The sequence below is a fragment of the Chinchilla lanigera genome, unplaced genomic scaffold (genome assembly GCF_000276665.1).
Source record: "Chinchilla lanigera isolate Chin_1 unplaced genomic scaffold, ChiLan1.0 scaffold00023, whole genome shotgun sequence".
NCBI lineage: Eukaryota > Metazoa > Chordata > Mammalia > Rodentia > Chinchillidae > Chinchilla > Chinchilla lanigera.
Window position 1 is genome coordinate 7343672 of NW_004955424.1, and position 17281 is coordinate 7360952.

Here is a 17281-nt window from a genome sequence, read left to right on the forward strand (position 1 = left end):
GCTTAGTGAGTTGTCATATAAAACAAAAGTATTACATTACAGTTGAGGATATAATAATCTTAAGGTATATTATGCATGTCACATTACTTCCATTATAAAGAAAAAGAAATCTGAGTTTTAACGGACTCTCATGGAAGAACCTGAGTTTAACTGCCTGATACCTGATAGTGTTGCGCATTCAAAAAGAGTGTAAATCAAACCTAGATTGAAAAGGAAGAGAGACACTATTGAGGGGTCCTTCCAACTCTGGCCCTGATTGCAGATCCCAGGCACGAACCTGGCCATGACTTAAACCAACCTCCTTATAGATAAATGAAGGCCTCGCAGTCACTCTGTCCTTGAAACCCTTCATATTTGGAAAGATGCAGTCTGATGACTTGAGCATTTTAAATTTTGTTTTTGTTGTCTTAGTTTTTGTCTTTTTGAGACAGGATCTCACTATGTAGTTCAGGCTGGCCTTGAGCTCACTTTGTACCCCAGGCTGGTCTTGAACTTGCACCGATCCTCCTGCCTCAGCCTCCCCAGTGCTGGGATTACAGGCTTGCACCACTATGCCCGGCTTGAACATTTTTTAAACTCTGGAATTGTGAATTTTCTCCTGGTTTAGAACAAGATATTGGCTACTCCGTTGTGTTTCCTTGTTTTACACATTTGATTACACAGTCATATGTCAGGTAGCCCAACAGCAGACATTTTGAATATTTTATTATTTATTTATAATAATTCGATTTGCTAGTTAGACTTGTAAAATTTCTTTTCATCAATATGTATATATACTTCTACATAAAAATATCACTCTAATTTATGAGAATGGGGGAAACTACATATGTGTTATCAATGAATGGGAGACTGTAAATCAAATGATAATGTCCTCTTTGAAGAATTTCAAATGCACAGAAAAGTTGAAAGCAAGGATGAACACCCTAATCTTCCACTTGTCATTAATTGTTATCATTTTTAAATATTTGCTTAGTTTATTTCTCTACCATCTGTCCCTCTCCACACAGACATACTTTTTCTCGGATACTTTGAAAGCTGTAGATATGATATACCCTAATTACTTTGTCATAACAATATACTTTCCATGTACTTTAATATTAATGTATTATCAAAGTATATGGAAATTTTCTACTTACTTTACTTACATTTCAAATTCTGGCATAACTAAATATCAGTGCACATTCATATTTTCACAGTTCTCTCCCCTAGATGACTTATTTTATTGAAGGAGAGTTACTTAGTTTGCTTGCCAGATTTGGATTTCACAATTTTAAATATTCTTTTAATCTAAAATTGTTTATTTTTTCTGTGATATTGAATTTTTCAACAGTTTGGAACACAGGCCATTCTCACTATGTGATCTCTGTTATTGACTTTTTTCAAATAATTCTTTTAATCTCATAAAGCTACATCACAAATCATCACATTAACTATCACATTTTCTTGATATATTTTTTAAGCATTAAAAATGTCCACTAAGTTCTCACTGCAGTAATGGCTCTGAGTTTGAAATTGTTTTGTAACTATTTCCTAGATTTTTTTCCTTTTTAACAAAAGAACCCATTGGCTATATTACTAAATATTTGAGGGTTCTATTGGCTCTTGAATATTTGGTATGTTAATTATCAGCTTAATTGCATAATCTCACTACAAATACTTTTTATACATACTTGTGCACAAGCTGCCCTATAGCAATAGTAATGTGACAATCTCTCTTTAGGAATTCTCAGTTTAAAATTCTGAGGAGTTTTCAAAATGAACCTAAAGAATAATGTAGAACCACACAGTGTGTTTCTGAAATAGTACCAAATTGCCAACTGAAAAGTAAGCTTAATTTTAGAAGGTTTCATCAGCATATGCACTTGAGGCTGGCCGCCTTCTCAACAATAATGTAATGAAATTGGCTTTTAATCTATAGTCAGGTTATCATCCTGCAAGGGAATTCATAGGTAGCCTAAGAAGAGTGAGCATCTCACTGCAGAAGCCTGACTTTTTTGCAATGTGGAGTTGTCTTTAAAGTTCTGGGCAAGGCCTACCTCAACCCTTTTCCAGTTTCTATTCACTTCCTTTGACTTGTATTATTTGATTGTAATCTCCCTACAGGTTTGTATTTCCTCATAGCCTCCTCTTCTATCACTTTGTCATTATCCATTAGAAAAACACCATTTTTTAGAAGATAGGGAAGACAAGCTCATTCATTTGACTATCCTTACATTTTGCCAGCCACTAGCTTGCTAGTTATGACTTTTTAAAAGAAGAATTAACAACCATCTTTAAGCAGCAAACCTGAGGCATCACACCTACTCTTAGGTTTAGTCTTTTCTATGTCCTTAAATATAGGTGCGACTTCAAATTCTTATACTCATCCCCTCTTCTAACCCATAATTTATTTAATCAAACTAGACAGAGTAAAAAGAAATACGTGTGTTTCCCTACACAGGTAAGTTCTTGACAAATACTAGAGGAATTTTCTTTGGCTGTGCACCTTTAGAACTTCAGCATGAAATTTCACAGCAAATATCATGGAACAGGACCATGATTAGGCAGAAGCAAAAGGAAAAAGAATTCATCTATTACTGTGGGGAAAGATGGGGAACTAACTGGAAGGAAGCGGCATCTATAGAAATTCGAGCATTTTCCAGGGAGAATCTCCCCCCAGTGGTGGAAATTTCTTTGAACCAATACCAAGCCCTGTGTATGACTCCACCCTACCTACACACACCTGTTATTCAAACCGTTGCCCCTCCCTCAGATCTTCTTATAAAAATCTGTCTTTCCTGATGCTACAAACCATCCCAGGTTCGACAAGACAGGTGAGTGGGCCTTATGGGAAGATGAGAGTCCTAGCAAGGGCTGTACTTCACGAATTACAGGAGAGGGTGAGGAGGGTCCTTGACCTCAAATAACACAGAAGACCTGAGACTCAGCCAAGCCTGCCCTTGGAGTCCTCAGGGAATGGAGGGGACATATTCCCAGGCATTTCAAGTTACAGAAGGGAAGGCATGTAACAAAGATCAGTGCATCTCACAGGACTAGACAAAGGAGAAGGGAAAAGGCAATAGGGTCTCTGGATATCCTCCCACTAACCACAGGTCCTTCAGAGACTGTCTCCTCACCCACAGACAGCATGTTGCCTCCCATGGCATTCCACATCTTGTCCTGGATGCTCCTGTCCAGCCTGATGCTCCTACCTCAGGTGCAAGGTGAGACTTCTCTACAAAAAAGGGAGAAAGGTCCCTTCCTGTGTGTCTCCTGTAGCAATGGTGGGCTGTACCCTCTGTGAGGAAACTGTTTGCAATTTCCCCATCATGCTCCCTTCCGTCTGGTTATCAGTAATGGGTTCACCAGCAGTCCATCATAAGTGGAAGCAAATGGCCTCTCTCTTGGTCAGGAACCTCTAAGTTATGAAGTTGGGTTCGAGATGAAAGACGTTAAAGGTCAGGAACAACATTTATGCGAGGCAAGTATTGGAGAACACAGTGCAGGAACTGTCAGCCAAGAACTGTGGACAATGAATGAGGCAGGAGGTAAAAGGCAATGGATGCGCCCCATTTAAGAGCTCTCTTGATCTCAATATCAAGAGAGAGCAGGAAAATGAGCTAGGAATTCAGAGTTATAGACTAATATCCAAGGACTGTCCTCATAACTGTGTCCTCAATTAGCTTGCCCATTCACATTTCACACATCCCCCTTTTGTCTCCCTCCATGCCAGGACAAGACCCCCAAGACGAAGTGGCCTCACCACGAATCAGCTGTCCCAAAGGTTCCAAGGCCTTTGGCTTCTACTGCTACGCCTTCTTTAGAACACCCAAATCCTGGTTTGATGCAGATGTGAGTGTCTAGAGGTCATGTGGGGAGTCACACGGTGAAGGACAAGTGGATCATGGAGGAGGAGGTCTCCAAAATCCAAATTCATGGAAAGAGAGTAAACCACCTACCTGTGCCTTGGCGTACCCCCCTGAGATTTCATGCTACTTCTTATTCTCTCTCTTCCGTGCAGTTGGCCTGCCAGAGTCGGCCCTCAGGACATCTTGTGTCTGTGCTTAGTGGAACTGAAGCATCATTTGTGTCCTCTCTAGTCAAGAGCAATACAAACACCTACCAATACATCTGGATCGGGCTCCATGACCCCACACTGGTGTGATTTCATCTTTACCTCTCTGTTACCTATCATGTGACTATTATCATCCAGGTTCACCCTCCTGTGCCTACCCAGAAAGAATGCCCAAAGCCAGAGGCCTCAGATTCTGAGTGACATTTGGGACAAAAAGAAATCATTGATGCCAGCTGAAGAGTTGGTTTTGTGCAGATCGCTAGTTTTCAGATTAGTTACTCTGCCTGTTTTCAAGGGCTATGCCATTCTCACATGAAGCCTTGGAACTCAGTTTCCTGAGCTTCATTGAGTTTGCACATACTATTTCAAGGGAATCCTAAGGAGAAATGATGTTAATATTTGCTCTTTTTAGGTAAGAGATTTTCATGAGGCTCGTAGGAAACTCCAAATGCATCACCAGTCATATTCTACAAGAAACATGTTATTTTGGGTTGGCCCAGAGTTCTTGTGATTACTGGCTGGGATTTCTCAGTGAGGGAGGAATTTAGGGAGAGTATTGCTTTAGAAGGCTCTGGGCAGCCTGTGGGGAAGCAGACCGAATTCCAGAAGGCTGGAGAGGGAGTCGGATGTTCCAGTGAAGAGATCATGAAAGCAGAGGTTAAATGACATTTCATTCATCTGGCTGCATCCTCTGCTCTACAGGGCTATGACCTCAATGGAGGTGGCTGGGAGTGGAGTAGTACTGATGTGCTGGATTACTTCAACTGGGAGAGGAATCCTTCCTCTGCCTCCGACCGTGGTTACTGTGGGAGCTTGTCACGCATCTCAGGTAAGAGATAAGAGCCATCTCTGTCCAGCCGTTTCTACCTCTCTTTCCCTTTCCTGGGCCTGACCTTCAGGGAATCCTGCTGAGCTAGAAAAATGATGATTTGCCTTCTCCTGTGTCCTTGCATCTCTTCTTTCTTTGCATCTCTTTTCTCTGGAAAGGGTCACTGATGAAGACAGTAGGTGGTAGAACTTAGGCCAGGACCTGAGATGTTTTGTTACTGGATTTGTATGATCCAACAGTCCCACTCACTTTGACTCTTTTGTCCTCTCCAGGATATCTTAAGTGGAGAGATTATAGCTGCAATGTGCATTTACCTTATGTCTGCAAGTTCAAGGACTAGGATGAACAGCTATCTGAATTTGCATGCAGCTAACCATGAGCAAGATTCAGGATCTGAAGAATCACCCAAGGAGGGAGTTTTCTCTCTCCACACCCAAACCTGAGCCCTGCTTCTGATCTTCCCTCCTCTACTTTCCTTCTCACCCTAATTTCAGGCCCTTCTGTACTATGCAGTGTGGCTTGAGGCTTCAGAGAGCAATAATAAAATTTTAGTGTGCACTTGCATCGATTTCTGATCTTTTTATCACAAGAATGTGGAAGAGGGTGGATTGGTTGAGGACGGTGACTTTGAGATTTACCTCTTTCTAATTCCACCAATGCCTACAGGAATCTGCCTGGGTGAGCATCTGCACCAGTGTATTGTGATGAGGTTGTTGGTATTGTTCATGGAATATTGTGTTGTCTTCAGATAAAGACAATGCCTTCCTATACACTCACTGCCCCCAGAGTCCCCCTCATGTTGGAATACAAAAAGCTTTAGAATCTTCTGACATTAGCTTACAGTGTTTTTCAAATTGTTTTCTCTGAAGTATCATATTTTTCTTAGGATACAATCCACCATGAACTGTAACTTGGGCAAGACATAGTAAGAAATAGAACAGCCTGAGGTCCTGCCTACCACCCTTGCGGCAGCACTGGGTTCTGCAGGCAGGGCTGAGACGGATAGATATCTATGGGTAGAGAGAGGGTGAATAACACCTGGGCTGGTTGTGATTTGGTAACACTTTAGACAAGAAAAGCCTGTGGAGAGAAGAAATGGCAATACCCACAATATCCCCCCGACACCACCACAAATGAATGAATGACTACTTGTAACTACAGTGCTGACAAAGGATTAAGGGACATGGTTACTCCTTTCTTTCAGTCTCTCACACACACAAATCTAAAGTTATTTTAAACCAATATGTTTTCTTTGGACTTACCAGGGAATTGAGGTAGCAAGCAAATATCTTCCCTGACTTTTTCAGCATTCAAATACATATAAAGTCCATTTAATTTTTGCTTACCTGGGCCAGAAACCTATAGAATTATAGACTGTTAGCAAGCAAGCTATAATTGCTTAATGGTGATTATGGAATGGCATTATTAACAGTGAAAAATTCCAGAAGGTTGTATCCCTGGGTAGTTTCTAGCCCTTCATGGGTTTTGTACACCATGTTTGCATGGAGAAAGGTCAAGAACAATTTGCTCATGCCTCCAGCAGGGGAAAAATAAAGAAACCATTTGTAATTAACCTAGAATATTCTCTATACAAAAGGTTTACTTCCAGATAAAACTACCTTGTGTGGATCTTAACATGTGCAGAAGTGAGGCAGTTACCCAGCGTTCACCTTTTCTATCCTCCTTGTGTTGCCTAAAGTTGAGAAAGCTAAGCAACCTTCCTGAAGATCATGACCCTGGGACATAAGTTCATAAAAAGTTAAGATTTAATTATGAGATTATATAATCCTCCCTCTTATACAGATGCTATCATTTGAATGGGGACCCAGTATAATAATAATGAATAGTTGGAAGAGTTGCAAAGCATACAGTTTATTTAAGAAGGAACTTATAGAAAATTCCAAAAACAATAGGAGAAATAAGACCAACATCAGTAGAGAAATTTTAACTTTATGGCTCCATAGCTATAGCCAACAGTAAACACAAACCAAGACTTAGAGCAAGTTATGTTAACCTCACAGCAATCCAAAGAAACTATAAAACTGGCTTAAAAGAAAAGACAAACTTCATATAAGGAAACCTGCAAGGATGGAGCAAAGCAGGCCTAAGGCAGAAGTCATGGAAGCTGTAACCAGCAGAAGTGTCACAGGGGTGAAGTCATGAAAGCCCTTTGGAGCTTACAATGTGCCACAGATTGCTTCAAATGCTGGTCATGGAACTACAGGACATAATGCTAGCCCTGCTGAAATTTGGACTTGCTTTGGTCCCAAAGCTCTGTGTCCCCCTGTTTGTACCTTTTGGAATGGTACTGCTTATTTTGTGCCTTTGAATGTTGGAAGTGTTTAACTTTTCATTTGTACAGGCCTCATAGCTAAGTTTGCCTTACATCTCAGAGGAGACTTGGGACTTGAATTCTTCAGCAGTGCTGAAACTGTTAGGACTTTGGCAACTCTTGCAGATGGAGTAAATGCTGTTTGTATAAAGGGATGGACATGAGTCTTTAGGGGACCAGGGGTGGAATGTTATGGTTTGTGTCGGGGTGTACCCCCAAAAGCCTCATGCAGTCATGGGGCAGGCTTTTAAAGTTTGACTGATTATAGGTGTGAGAGCTACACTGCCCTGGGGTGGCTAATTTGCATATGTAAGGGAGAGGAAGAGGTTGCTTGCCGCCACTCCTCCCTTTTGTGCTTGTTGCTTTTGCTGTGTTCTGCCGCCATGAGTTGTAGCCCTCTGCCATTGTGCCACTCTGCCTTGTAACCAGCCAAGTATAGACTGAAACCTCCACAAACTGTAAGCAAAATAAACCTTTCCTTCCTTAAGTTTGGGAGACAGGTATTTTGTCCCAACTATGAGAGAAAAGTAACCAAGATATGGAGAAATAAGAACATTCCACTAAAAAGAACACCTTAAACAATTCCTGAACACCAAATCAGGACTCCAAAAGATACTCAAGAATATCCTAGATGGAGAAAATGAAGCTAACAAAGCCAAAAGCTCAGATGGAATGAATACATCAAACAAGACAAGCAGTAAAACAAAAATAGGAAAATAAAAGAGTCAGCAATAATGACAGTTGCACAATGACAGTAATAAGTCAATACCTTTCAGTAATAACTCTCAATATATATGATCTCAACTTCCCACTTGAAACAGATTGGCAGACTAGATCAAAAAAACAAAACCTATGGTCTATTGCATTCAAGAGACTCATATAATCTGAAAAGAAATTCATAGACTAAAAATCAAAGGTTGGAAAAAATATTCTATGCACTAGGACCATGAAAGCAAGCAGTTCAGACAAAGTAAAATTCAAGGTAAAGGTGATTAGAAGAGGCAAAGAAGGTCACTACATATTAGTTACAAGAACAGTTCAACAAGCGATAACAGTGTAAATATATATGCACTGAATATTGGTGTACTAACCTTCATAAAACAAACACCACTGGACATAAAATAGCAAATAAATGTCAACACACTCAGAGTGTGTGACCTCAGTACCCCACTTTCACAAATAGACAGATCAACTAAACAAAAATTAACAATATCAGAGTTGAACCACACCTTCAAACAAATGGATTTGGTAGATATCTACAGAATGTTCCATCTTACTGCAACAGAATACCCATTCTTCAGAGCACACATGGAACATTCTTCAAAATAAACCACATATTTTTTCAAAAAGCCTGCTTAAGCAAGTACAAAAGAATCAAAATAATCCCAGATATACTGATCCCAGCACAGTAAAACTAGAAAGAAATTGTAAAAGAAACCACAGAAAGCTTTCAAACATGTGGAAATTAAATAGCAGACTATTGAACACTTAATGGGCCACAGAAGAAATGAAGGAAGAAATTAAATAATTCCCAGAGTCAAACAACAATACCGCTACAACATACCAGAACCCATAGGATACAATGAAAGCAGTCCTAAGAAGGAAGTATATTGCTGTGAATGCTCACACCAGAAGAAGAGATCAAATAAATGAACTAATGATACGTCTCAGGACACTACAGAAACAAGAATTATACCAATGCAAGCCTAGTAAGAAGAGGAAAATTATAAACATTAGAGCACAAATTAATGAAATTGAAACTAAAAACAAAGCAAAGAATCAATGCATCAAAGAGCTGATTCTCTGAAAAAAATAAATGAAATAGACAAACCATTTAGTAAGTTTAAGACAAACTTTCCGAAAGAAGGAAAGTAAAGACCCATATCCATGCAATAAGAAATAAAAAAGGAACAGTCACAATAAACGTCACCAAAATCCAGAAGATCACTAGTAACTACTATAAAAAATTGTGCAGTAATTCCCTGCCTTATGAACGTTCAAGTTGTGAGTTTTCACAGGGTTCATGTATGACTCACTTTGTCAGCTGTAGGAATGAATCCAACATATGAATGTTCACCTAGAATGGAACTTGTTCATAAGTCAGAGACTTACTGTATTCCAACTGCTTTAAGAAAATCTCTACTTCAATAAATTTGAGAATTCAAATAAAATGTATAGTTCCTACATGAATCAAGAAGATATAAAAACCCTGAATAATCCAGTAACAGGCAAAGAAAATGAAACAGTAATTTAAAAAATTATCAAGAGAAATCCAGGATCTAATGGAGTCAATGTGGAATTCCTAAAGAACTTCAGGGAAGATCTAATGTCAATAATTCTCAAATTCTTTAATAAAATGAAGAGAAAAGAATACTTCCAAACTCAATCCTGGAAGCTACCTTTACTGTGATTACAAAACCAGGCAAAAACCTCACTAAAAAATATAACTGTAGGCCAATTTATTTAATGAAGACAGATGCAAATATGCTAAATAAAACACTGCCATATGTTATACAAGAAATCATCAAATAGATAGGACATCACGAATAAGTAGGTTTTACCTCAAGAATGTAAGTATGGTTCAACATATCTAGTCAAATTCATGTAATACACCACCTGAATGAAAGCAAAAATGAAAGTCTCATAATCATGTTAATAGATACAGAAAATCTTTTGACAGAAATGCAGTATTCATTCATGATGAGAACTCGCAGACAAAATAGGTGGACTTTCTATTTTCAGGTTTTTAAGGAATCTTTATACTGTTTTTCATAGTGGTGGTACTAGTTTACACTCCCACCAATAATGTAGAATTGTTCCTTTTTCTCCAGAGCCTCATCAGTATCTCCCACGTAGAGGCAGATGGAAGACAAGACCGCTCAGCTGTGTTGCTTTGAAGATGGCTGGATGATTGACTCATAAGATCCTTCAGCTTCCTTCACATCCTGCTACGAAACCGAAGCAAAAACTCTGAACCAAAAACTCTTACTTCTTCCCTTGGTGTAAATTCATGCTTTTCCTTCCTCTGATATAAGTGTCTTTACAAACATTTCTAATTTCTAATGAATGCACTTGTTATTTATTAGTGTGTTTTAAATACAGCTAGACAAGGTATAAAAGAATGCATAAGTTCACATACAAGAGTTAGTTCTTCCACATTGATCAAAACTACATGGCTGATAGATATTTTCCTTAATATCCAAGGCCACAGTATTTTCAAACTTTGCAACGTCATAAATAATCTCACAAGGCTGCCTTCACTCCCTTTAGTTTCTCAGAACAGGATATCTGGGAGAGTGTGGGGGAAGTTCAGACTTCACTTGTTCCTGGAAACAGAACTGACCTAATGACAGGAAAGAGGCAACAGCTGTGGTGATTCCCAGTCTTTGGCAGGAAAAGTCTCCTCCCATTGGTGGGAATCTCCTGGAATCTATGCCAAGCCCAACACCTGACCCTTGTCCTGCTTATGAATTCCAGTTAGTAATTTCATGCCCCTCCTTCAGAACCCCTTATAAAAAGCTGAGGTTTTGCTACCATAACAATCATCAGGTTCTTGCAAGAGGAAAGAGAGGTAAGTGGGAGCTGAAAGAAATGGAGAAGGTGAGGAAATGCCTCTGTCTCAGAGAACACAGGAGCTGAGACTTAGCAAAGGCTGCCCTGGGAGCTGTCATGGGATGTAGGGAACATAGATTTCCCAAGTCCTTTCAAATTATACGAGGGGGTGGGTAGGATCAAGATCAATGCATCCCTACAAAAGGAGACAGGAGAGAAGGAATGAACCAATGGTAACTGCATGTCCTCTACCTGACCACATCTCTTTCACAGAACCAGATCATCTCATCTCTCATTGACATGATGCTGGCATCCATGGCTCTGAGAGGCATGTCCTGGATGCTGCTGTCCTGCCTGATGCTCTTATCTCAGGTGCAAGGTGAGATTTCTCTGGTGCACAGTCAGAACCAAAAGGGAAAGGAAGGCGTCCTTGTGTCCCCCGTGGTAATGGTGAGATATACCCCACAAGAATACTACCTGAAATTCCTCCATTGCTCTGCCTTACTTCTGGTTACCAGTGGTGAAAGCACCACAGCAGTCTTTTAACTATACAACCAGATGGTTTTCCACTTGCTCAGGAACTTACAATTTACGTTAATGGGTTGAAATGGGTAAGTGTGAAAAGCCAGTGAAGAATTTTAGGTAAAAGTGGGGATTACAGAACCCAAGGTAGGAACTGTGAGCCTAGAGTTAAAGAAATAGTAGAACTTTGAATTAGGGAAAAGGAAACTGAGAAGAGATGCTTCCCCAAACAGTAGGTGTATTTAAAATGTTTCTCAAAGAATTAGGAAGCCAGGAGTATAGATTTGATACCCGAGCTTAGGTCTCATAATCATTCACTGATCCTTCTCCATTTCTTCTTCTACCCCAGGTGAAGATGCCCAGGATAAAATCCTTTCTCCACGCATCAGTTGTCCGAAAGGCTCCAAAGCCTATGGGTCTTACTGCTATGCCCTGTTTAAGACACCAAAGCCTTGGATTGATGCAGATGTAAGTACTCACCTGTGTGGCTGACAATGAAAGAGGAAAAGACGTATGGGTCACGGGGTGAAGTGTTCTCCTACTCTGGGTCTCTTCCTGGGAATTAGAAGGAACACCTTTGTCCTCTAGGCAATCCCTCCTTTTACATAATTCTGCTCTGCTGTTTCCCGAGGACATGCACGAATGCTTCCTCTCATTCTCTCATTTCCCCACACAGCTGGCCTGCCAGAAGCGGCCCTCAGGACACCTTGCATCTGTGCTCAGTGGAGCTGAGGGGTCCTTTGTGTCTTCCCTGATCAGGAGCAATGCGATCAACTACCAGTACGTCTGGATTGGGCTCCATGACCCAACTCTGGTGCGAGTCCATATTTACCTCTCTCTTAGCTCTCAAATGATAATTGCTTCCCAGGCTCCCTCTCTTGGATCTACCCAGGAAGACAGGCAGGAGTATTGACCTCAGATTCTGGGTGATATTTGGGGCAAAGGACTGTCCTTGAGGTCAGCTGAACAGTAGAATTTTGTGGAGATTCCCAGTCTTCAAATTAATCTACTTGGTTTTTACTGTTATGTAATTTTCACATAGTCCTTTCGAAAGCATTTTTCTAACCTTCAAAGAGCCTGCCCATACTATTTCAAGGAAATCGTAAATGAAGATATTATCTTTTTTTGCTGGTGTCTTTTTGAGACAGGGTCTTGCTCTGAAGTTCAGGCTGGCCTTGAGCTCACTTTGTAGCCCAGGCTGGTCTTAAACTCTCAGTGATACTCCTGCCTCAGCCTCCCAAGTGCTGGGCTTACAGGCGTGTGCCTCCATGCCTGGCATATAGAATAGTTATTGCTTTGAGATCAGAGGCTAACTGACTATTACAGCAGCACATATTACTTTATGATAAATGCCTCATTTTCTCAGAGGAAAGGAGAATTTAGGGAGAGCATCCCATTAGGGGGCTCTGAGAACCATGTGGAGAAGCAGGCAAAATTCCACAAAGCTGCAGAGAGAGTTTCATCTAAGGAATCAGGCCAGCAAGGCTGTACTAGCCGTCCCTTCACCTGATCGCATCCCTCTACCTTATAGGGCCTAGAACCCAATGGAGGTGGATGGGAGTGGAGTAGCACAGATGTGCTGGATTACTTCAACTGGGAGAGGAATCCTTCCTCCGCCTCCGACCGTGGTTACTGTGGGAGTGTGTCACGAAGCTCAGGTAAAAAACACAGGAGCTCTGCCCAGCCTTTCCCATCCATACTTCCCACTTCAGGGTCTGAACCTCAGGAAAACTTGTTGATTTTGGATATGCAATGTTTGTTTTTCTCCTTCTTTCTATCTCTTCCCATCCCTACTTGGTTTCAGACTTGGTCCCTTGGAGTGGGACACTGGTGAGGATGAGGGACAGGTGTTAAACCTAGGCCAGGATCTGAGATGCCTCTTTCTTTTTGTCTTCTTTTTTCCCCTTCTTTCTCCAGCTTCCCCAGTAGCTGGGAGTTCAAACATGTTTTTTTTTAATTGTTTTTATTAGTAAATGTTTGCAATTCATAATGATTACATTCCTTGAGGAGAATTGGTACATGGACATAACACAGTTTAATTTGTTTGTCATCGTTTCTCCTCCTTCCTCCCTCTGTTGCTTGGTCCCATTTCCTTTTACAAATGATCTATCTCCCTATTTCCTATTATCTACCTTTTATTTTGCTCTTTATTTGTATTTTGGGTTTCTCATATGAGAGGAACATGCAACATTTAAGCGTGTGCGTCTGATTTATTTCACTTAATATTTTAGTTTTGTTCACAAAATCTACCAGTTCAATTCACTTTACCTCTTCTGTCTTTAGGATTTCTGAAGTGGAGAGATTATAGCTGTGACGTGCAGTTGCCTTATGTCTGCAAGTTCAAGGACTAAAGTAAACAGCAGCCTCCACTGTATGCAGCACATCAAAAGTTCAAGATTGAAGATTTACCTAGGAAGGGAACATTCTCCTCATACCCCAAAGCCTGAGCCTTCTTGCTCATCTTGCCTTTTCTGCTTTGCTCTCTGCCCAGGCACTTTTGTGAGTGTTATGACCTGAGGCTTCAGAGAAGAATAATAAAATTTTAGTTTATACTGCTATTGAATTTATTATATACTTGTGTTCTACTTTTACATAAGTCCGTATTGATTGGAAATTTTGTAGGAAGGAAACTTCCTTTTTCCTATTTCTCCCAGACCTATGAGAGAATGTAGAATGATGCACCTCTATTAATGTATTGGGATGAAGGTTTTGGGCATGCTTATGTTAGGTTGTGTTTCAGACAAATAAAGATATTGCTCAGGCAAATTCTTACTGCCCGTGCATTCCGCCAGGCCATGTCACTGATACTGATGTCACTCACTCATAAGAGGTTCTGGCTGTGTTTTGCACATTGCTTTTTTGGAGAGTTAATTAGCAGCATGGCAGGGTAGGACTTTTCACCATGTGTTTCCTTGCAGGATTATCAATCTGAACAATTGTCTATTCGTAAAAATAATCTTACAAGACCTACATAGTCTGAGTGGAAGATTTCAACACTTTTAAATAGCAAGAAATGAGAACAGCTGTGTGAAGGTAGTAGGATGAACAGTTCACATGGCACGTGTCATCTTTTCCTACACCTAGGCAGTACAGAATGGAGGGAATTATCCTGTGCTTGGTCAAAGGAGGGTGATGAGTCCCCTCATTCTTTTATGGGCCCCAACAACACGATCACCCTTGTTAAACATAGTGCTCAGCAGGCTCCCATGCTCTGTATCAGGAAGCAGAAGGAGGAATTCTTATACCTGGCTTCTGTGTTTGCCTCTCGGAAAGCCAAATAAACCTTTCCTTATTTAAGTGTAAGTGCTGGGTATTTTATCCTGGAAATGGAAAAGTGAGTAATTTTCATAACAGTAGTGGAGTCCTTGCTCTAACTATACCTGTTATGGCTCCTGTCTGGATGTTCCCCAAAGCCTCTTGCAGTCACAGGATGGACTTCTAGAGTTTACGATTGGTTCATGGTCCAATGCTGGGATTATGGGTGTGAGTGCTGCACCTGCCCTGGGGCGGGTAGTTTGCATACAATGTAAGGGAGGGAAAGAGCCTACCCACTGTTTTTGCTGTTTTCCTCTGCCATGAACTGTTGCCCTCTGCCATGTGCCACTTCGCCTTGGAGCCAGGCAAGCACTGATTGAAACCTTCACAAACTGAGCTAAATAAATCTCTCTTTCCTTAATTCTGGGCATCACGTATTTTGTCTCAGCAATGAGAGAATGGTAACTGAGATAGTACCTAACCATATAATTCAGAACCCTTTATAAGTGGTTTGCCGGAGGTGTTTAGAAAGTATTGGAGATGTAGGCAAGAGAAGCCCTAGAGTGCTATAAGTAGAGCCTACTAGATGACTCTGGTTAGAGTTGAGAAGATATGATTACTAATAGAAATTCAGACTGCAAAAATTAGGCTCAGGAGATTTCAGTTGTGAATAAGGGCTTCCTTGAGGCCACATATTACCCCCAGTCAAAATGTTTATCTACACTTAGACTTCAGTTAAGGGCAATGGACTAATTGGTCTAGTGGAGGAAATTCCAAAACAGCCCAGAATTCAGGCTGTGTCATGGGTACTTCTGGCTGATGAGTACTGAGATTTATGGTGAGCATCAGGAGTCAAAAGTAGAAGTAAATGATGTGAAAATTTTATAGTTTGACCAGAAAGGAAACACCTAAAAAGTTGAGGCCAAGGAGAGCATGATTGCTGAAAAGATTAACATTAAGCAGTCAAGTAGTTTGCATCAGGACCATTGGGAAGGTGTTTTGAAGACATCTCAAGAAATGACCAGACCCCCACTGAGGACAGGCTCAAGTATGTGAAAGAATAAAATTATTTGAAAGAATTTGCTTTGAGAAATGACCCTAGGGCAGCTTTCTCATTTAGGGCCACTAAGGTTGTATATCCTTTTGTTCAGCAATCCAGGTACTCAGACGCTGCTGAGTCCATTGGGGAGAGGATCAGACTACTGCTCAAACTGAAGGCAGAACTTGATGTTATCCACATGGTGCAGGTGTTTCAAGCATGTTGAAATAAAAGTTATGGAGTCACACAGGCTTTTCACCAGATTTCTGTTTTACTGGTTTTTTTGTTGTTGTTGTTGTTGTTGTTGTTTTTTTGTCTTTTGAGATAGGGTCTTGCTATGCAATCCAGGCTGGCTTTGAGGCTCTTTGTAGCCCAGGATGGTCTTCAACTCACAAAGATCCTCCTGCCTCAGCCTCCTGAGTGCTGGGATTACAGGTGTGTGCCACCTCTCCCAGCCTTTGCCTGATTTCATAAGACCATGGGTGCCAGGCAATAAAAAAATCTGTTACAATATCACAGTTCCTTCCTGGACTCTCTGTGAGGGCAATGCATGAGGTTGTGAGAACAGCACTGTGTGAAGCCGAAAGAACAGTGGAGACCCCAGAAATATAGAACCTCTGCTGAGAAATAGCAGGTAGTCAGTGGATCCAGCAACAAAACAAAAACAAACAAAAACAAAAAACAAACATTCCATATAGGCTTCAATTGGCAAGGCTTTAAGGGCAAGGTTGCCCAATACTCCTGTAGCTCACACCTCACCAGAATCAGCCCCAGGTGCAGGACGTGAAAGTACAGGACTGAGTGCTTGCATGTTGCTGGGTTTTGGTTTTGGTCTTGCTGTGGCCTGATTCCTTTCTATTTTCTTATTTCTCCCTTTTGAAGTGAGAAGGTATACTCGGTGCCACTGTGTGTTAGCAGTATTTAACTTTATATTTTACTTTTATAGGGGCTCGCAGATAAGAGTTTGCCTTGAGTCTCAGAGGAGATTGTGGATTGGACATTTTAGCATTGTTGAAGCTGTCAAGAAGTTGATAAAATTAGACATTCACTAAATACATTTTGCATAATGAGATGGACAAGAGCCTTTTTGGCCCAGGGCATAATGTAGTTTTAGTTCTTAAATATTTCCTCAAAGTGCCGTGTGTTCAGAGATGGGTCCTATTCAGAAAGGGCAGATTGCTGGGGATGTAGCTCAGTGGCACAGCACCTGCCTGGAAAGCAGAAGGTCCTGAGTTTGATTCCTGGAACCAAACAACAAACAAACAGAAGTGGCAGATTACTAAGGCATCAGCTGGAAGATAGTATTTTTGTCCTTGGTTGCTTCCTTTGCTCTCTACTTCCGAACTCCCCTGATTTGAACAACTTTCATCTGCCCAGCCATCGTTCGCCTTAAGCCTGCCAACCATGGACTGAACACACTGGGAACTGAGCCAAACTAACCCCTCCTCTTTTAATTTGTGTGTGTGTATTTTGTCTGAGTGACAGGAAAGTGATTAGTATAAATGTAGTACTCGAAATGGTAAAACTACTAAAGAAAACATGTGAAAACTTCATGATATTGATCTGGGCAATGGTTTTTTTTAAAGATAAGACTCCCCTAGACAACTTTTGAAGGTAAATTAGTAGCATGACTGATTTAGCCATTGCTGTCAGTCACCTTCAGAAAAGAAATAACAACAGATAAGGCTCCCACAGCAC

The 17281-nt window shown here is 40.8% G+C and overlaps 2 protein-coding genes across 3 annotated transcripts; both read left to right on the plus strand.

Moving 5' to 3' along the window:
- Positions 1-3125: 3125 nt before the first annotated feature.
- On the plus strand, positions 3126-5223 carry LOC102013310 (regenerating islet-derived protein 3-beta-like). 2 transcript variants are annotated; one of them, XM_005385457.1, is made up of 5 exons: positions 3126-3203; positions 3713-3831; positions 4001-4138; positions 4757-4883; positions 5156-5223. In XM_005385457.1, the coding sequence occupies exons 1-5, from the start codon at positions 3128-3130 to the stop codon at positions 5221-5223; spliced, it is 528 nt and encodes a 175-aa protein (XP_005385514.1). In that variant the 5' UTR covers positions 3126-3127. The 2 variants fall into 2 exon arrangements, with proteins under 2 accessions (XP_005385514.1, XP_005385515.1); XM_005385458.1 differs by lacking the exon at positions 4001-4138.
- A 5493-nt stretch (positions 5224-10716) lies between these two features.
- Positions 10717-13845, plus strand: LOC102013845 (regenerating islet-derived protein 3-gamma-like). Its single transcript, XM_005385459.2, has 6 exons — positions 10717-10786; positions 11041-11146; positions 11639-11757; positions 11966-12103; positions 12821-12947; positions 13573-13845. The coding sequence occupies exons 2-6, from the start codon at positions 11068-11070 to the stop codon at positions 13638-13640; spliced, it is 531 nt and encodes a 176-aa protein (XP_005385516.1). The 5' UTR covers positions 10717-10786; positions 11041-11067; the 3' UTR covers positions 13641-13845.
- Positions 13846-17281: the final 3436 nt, after the last annotated feature.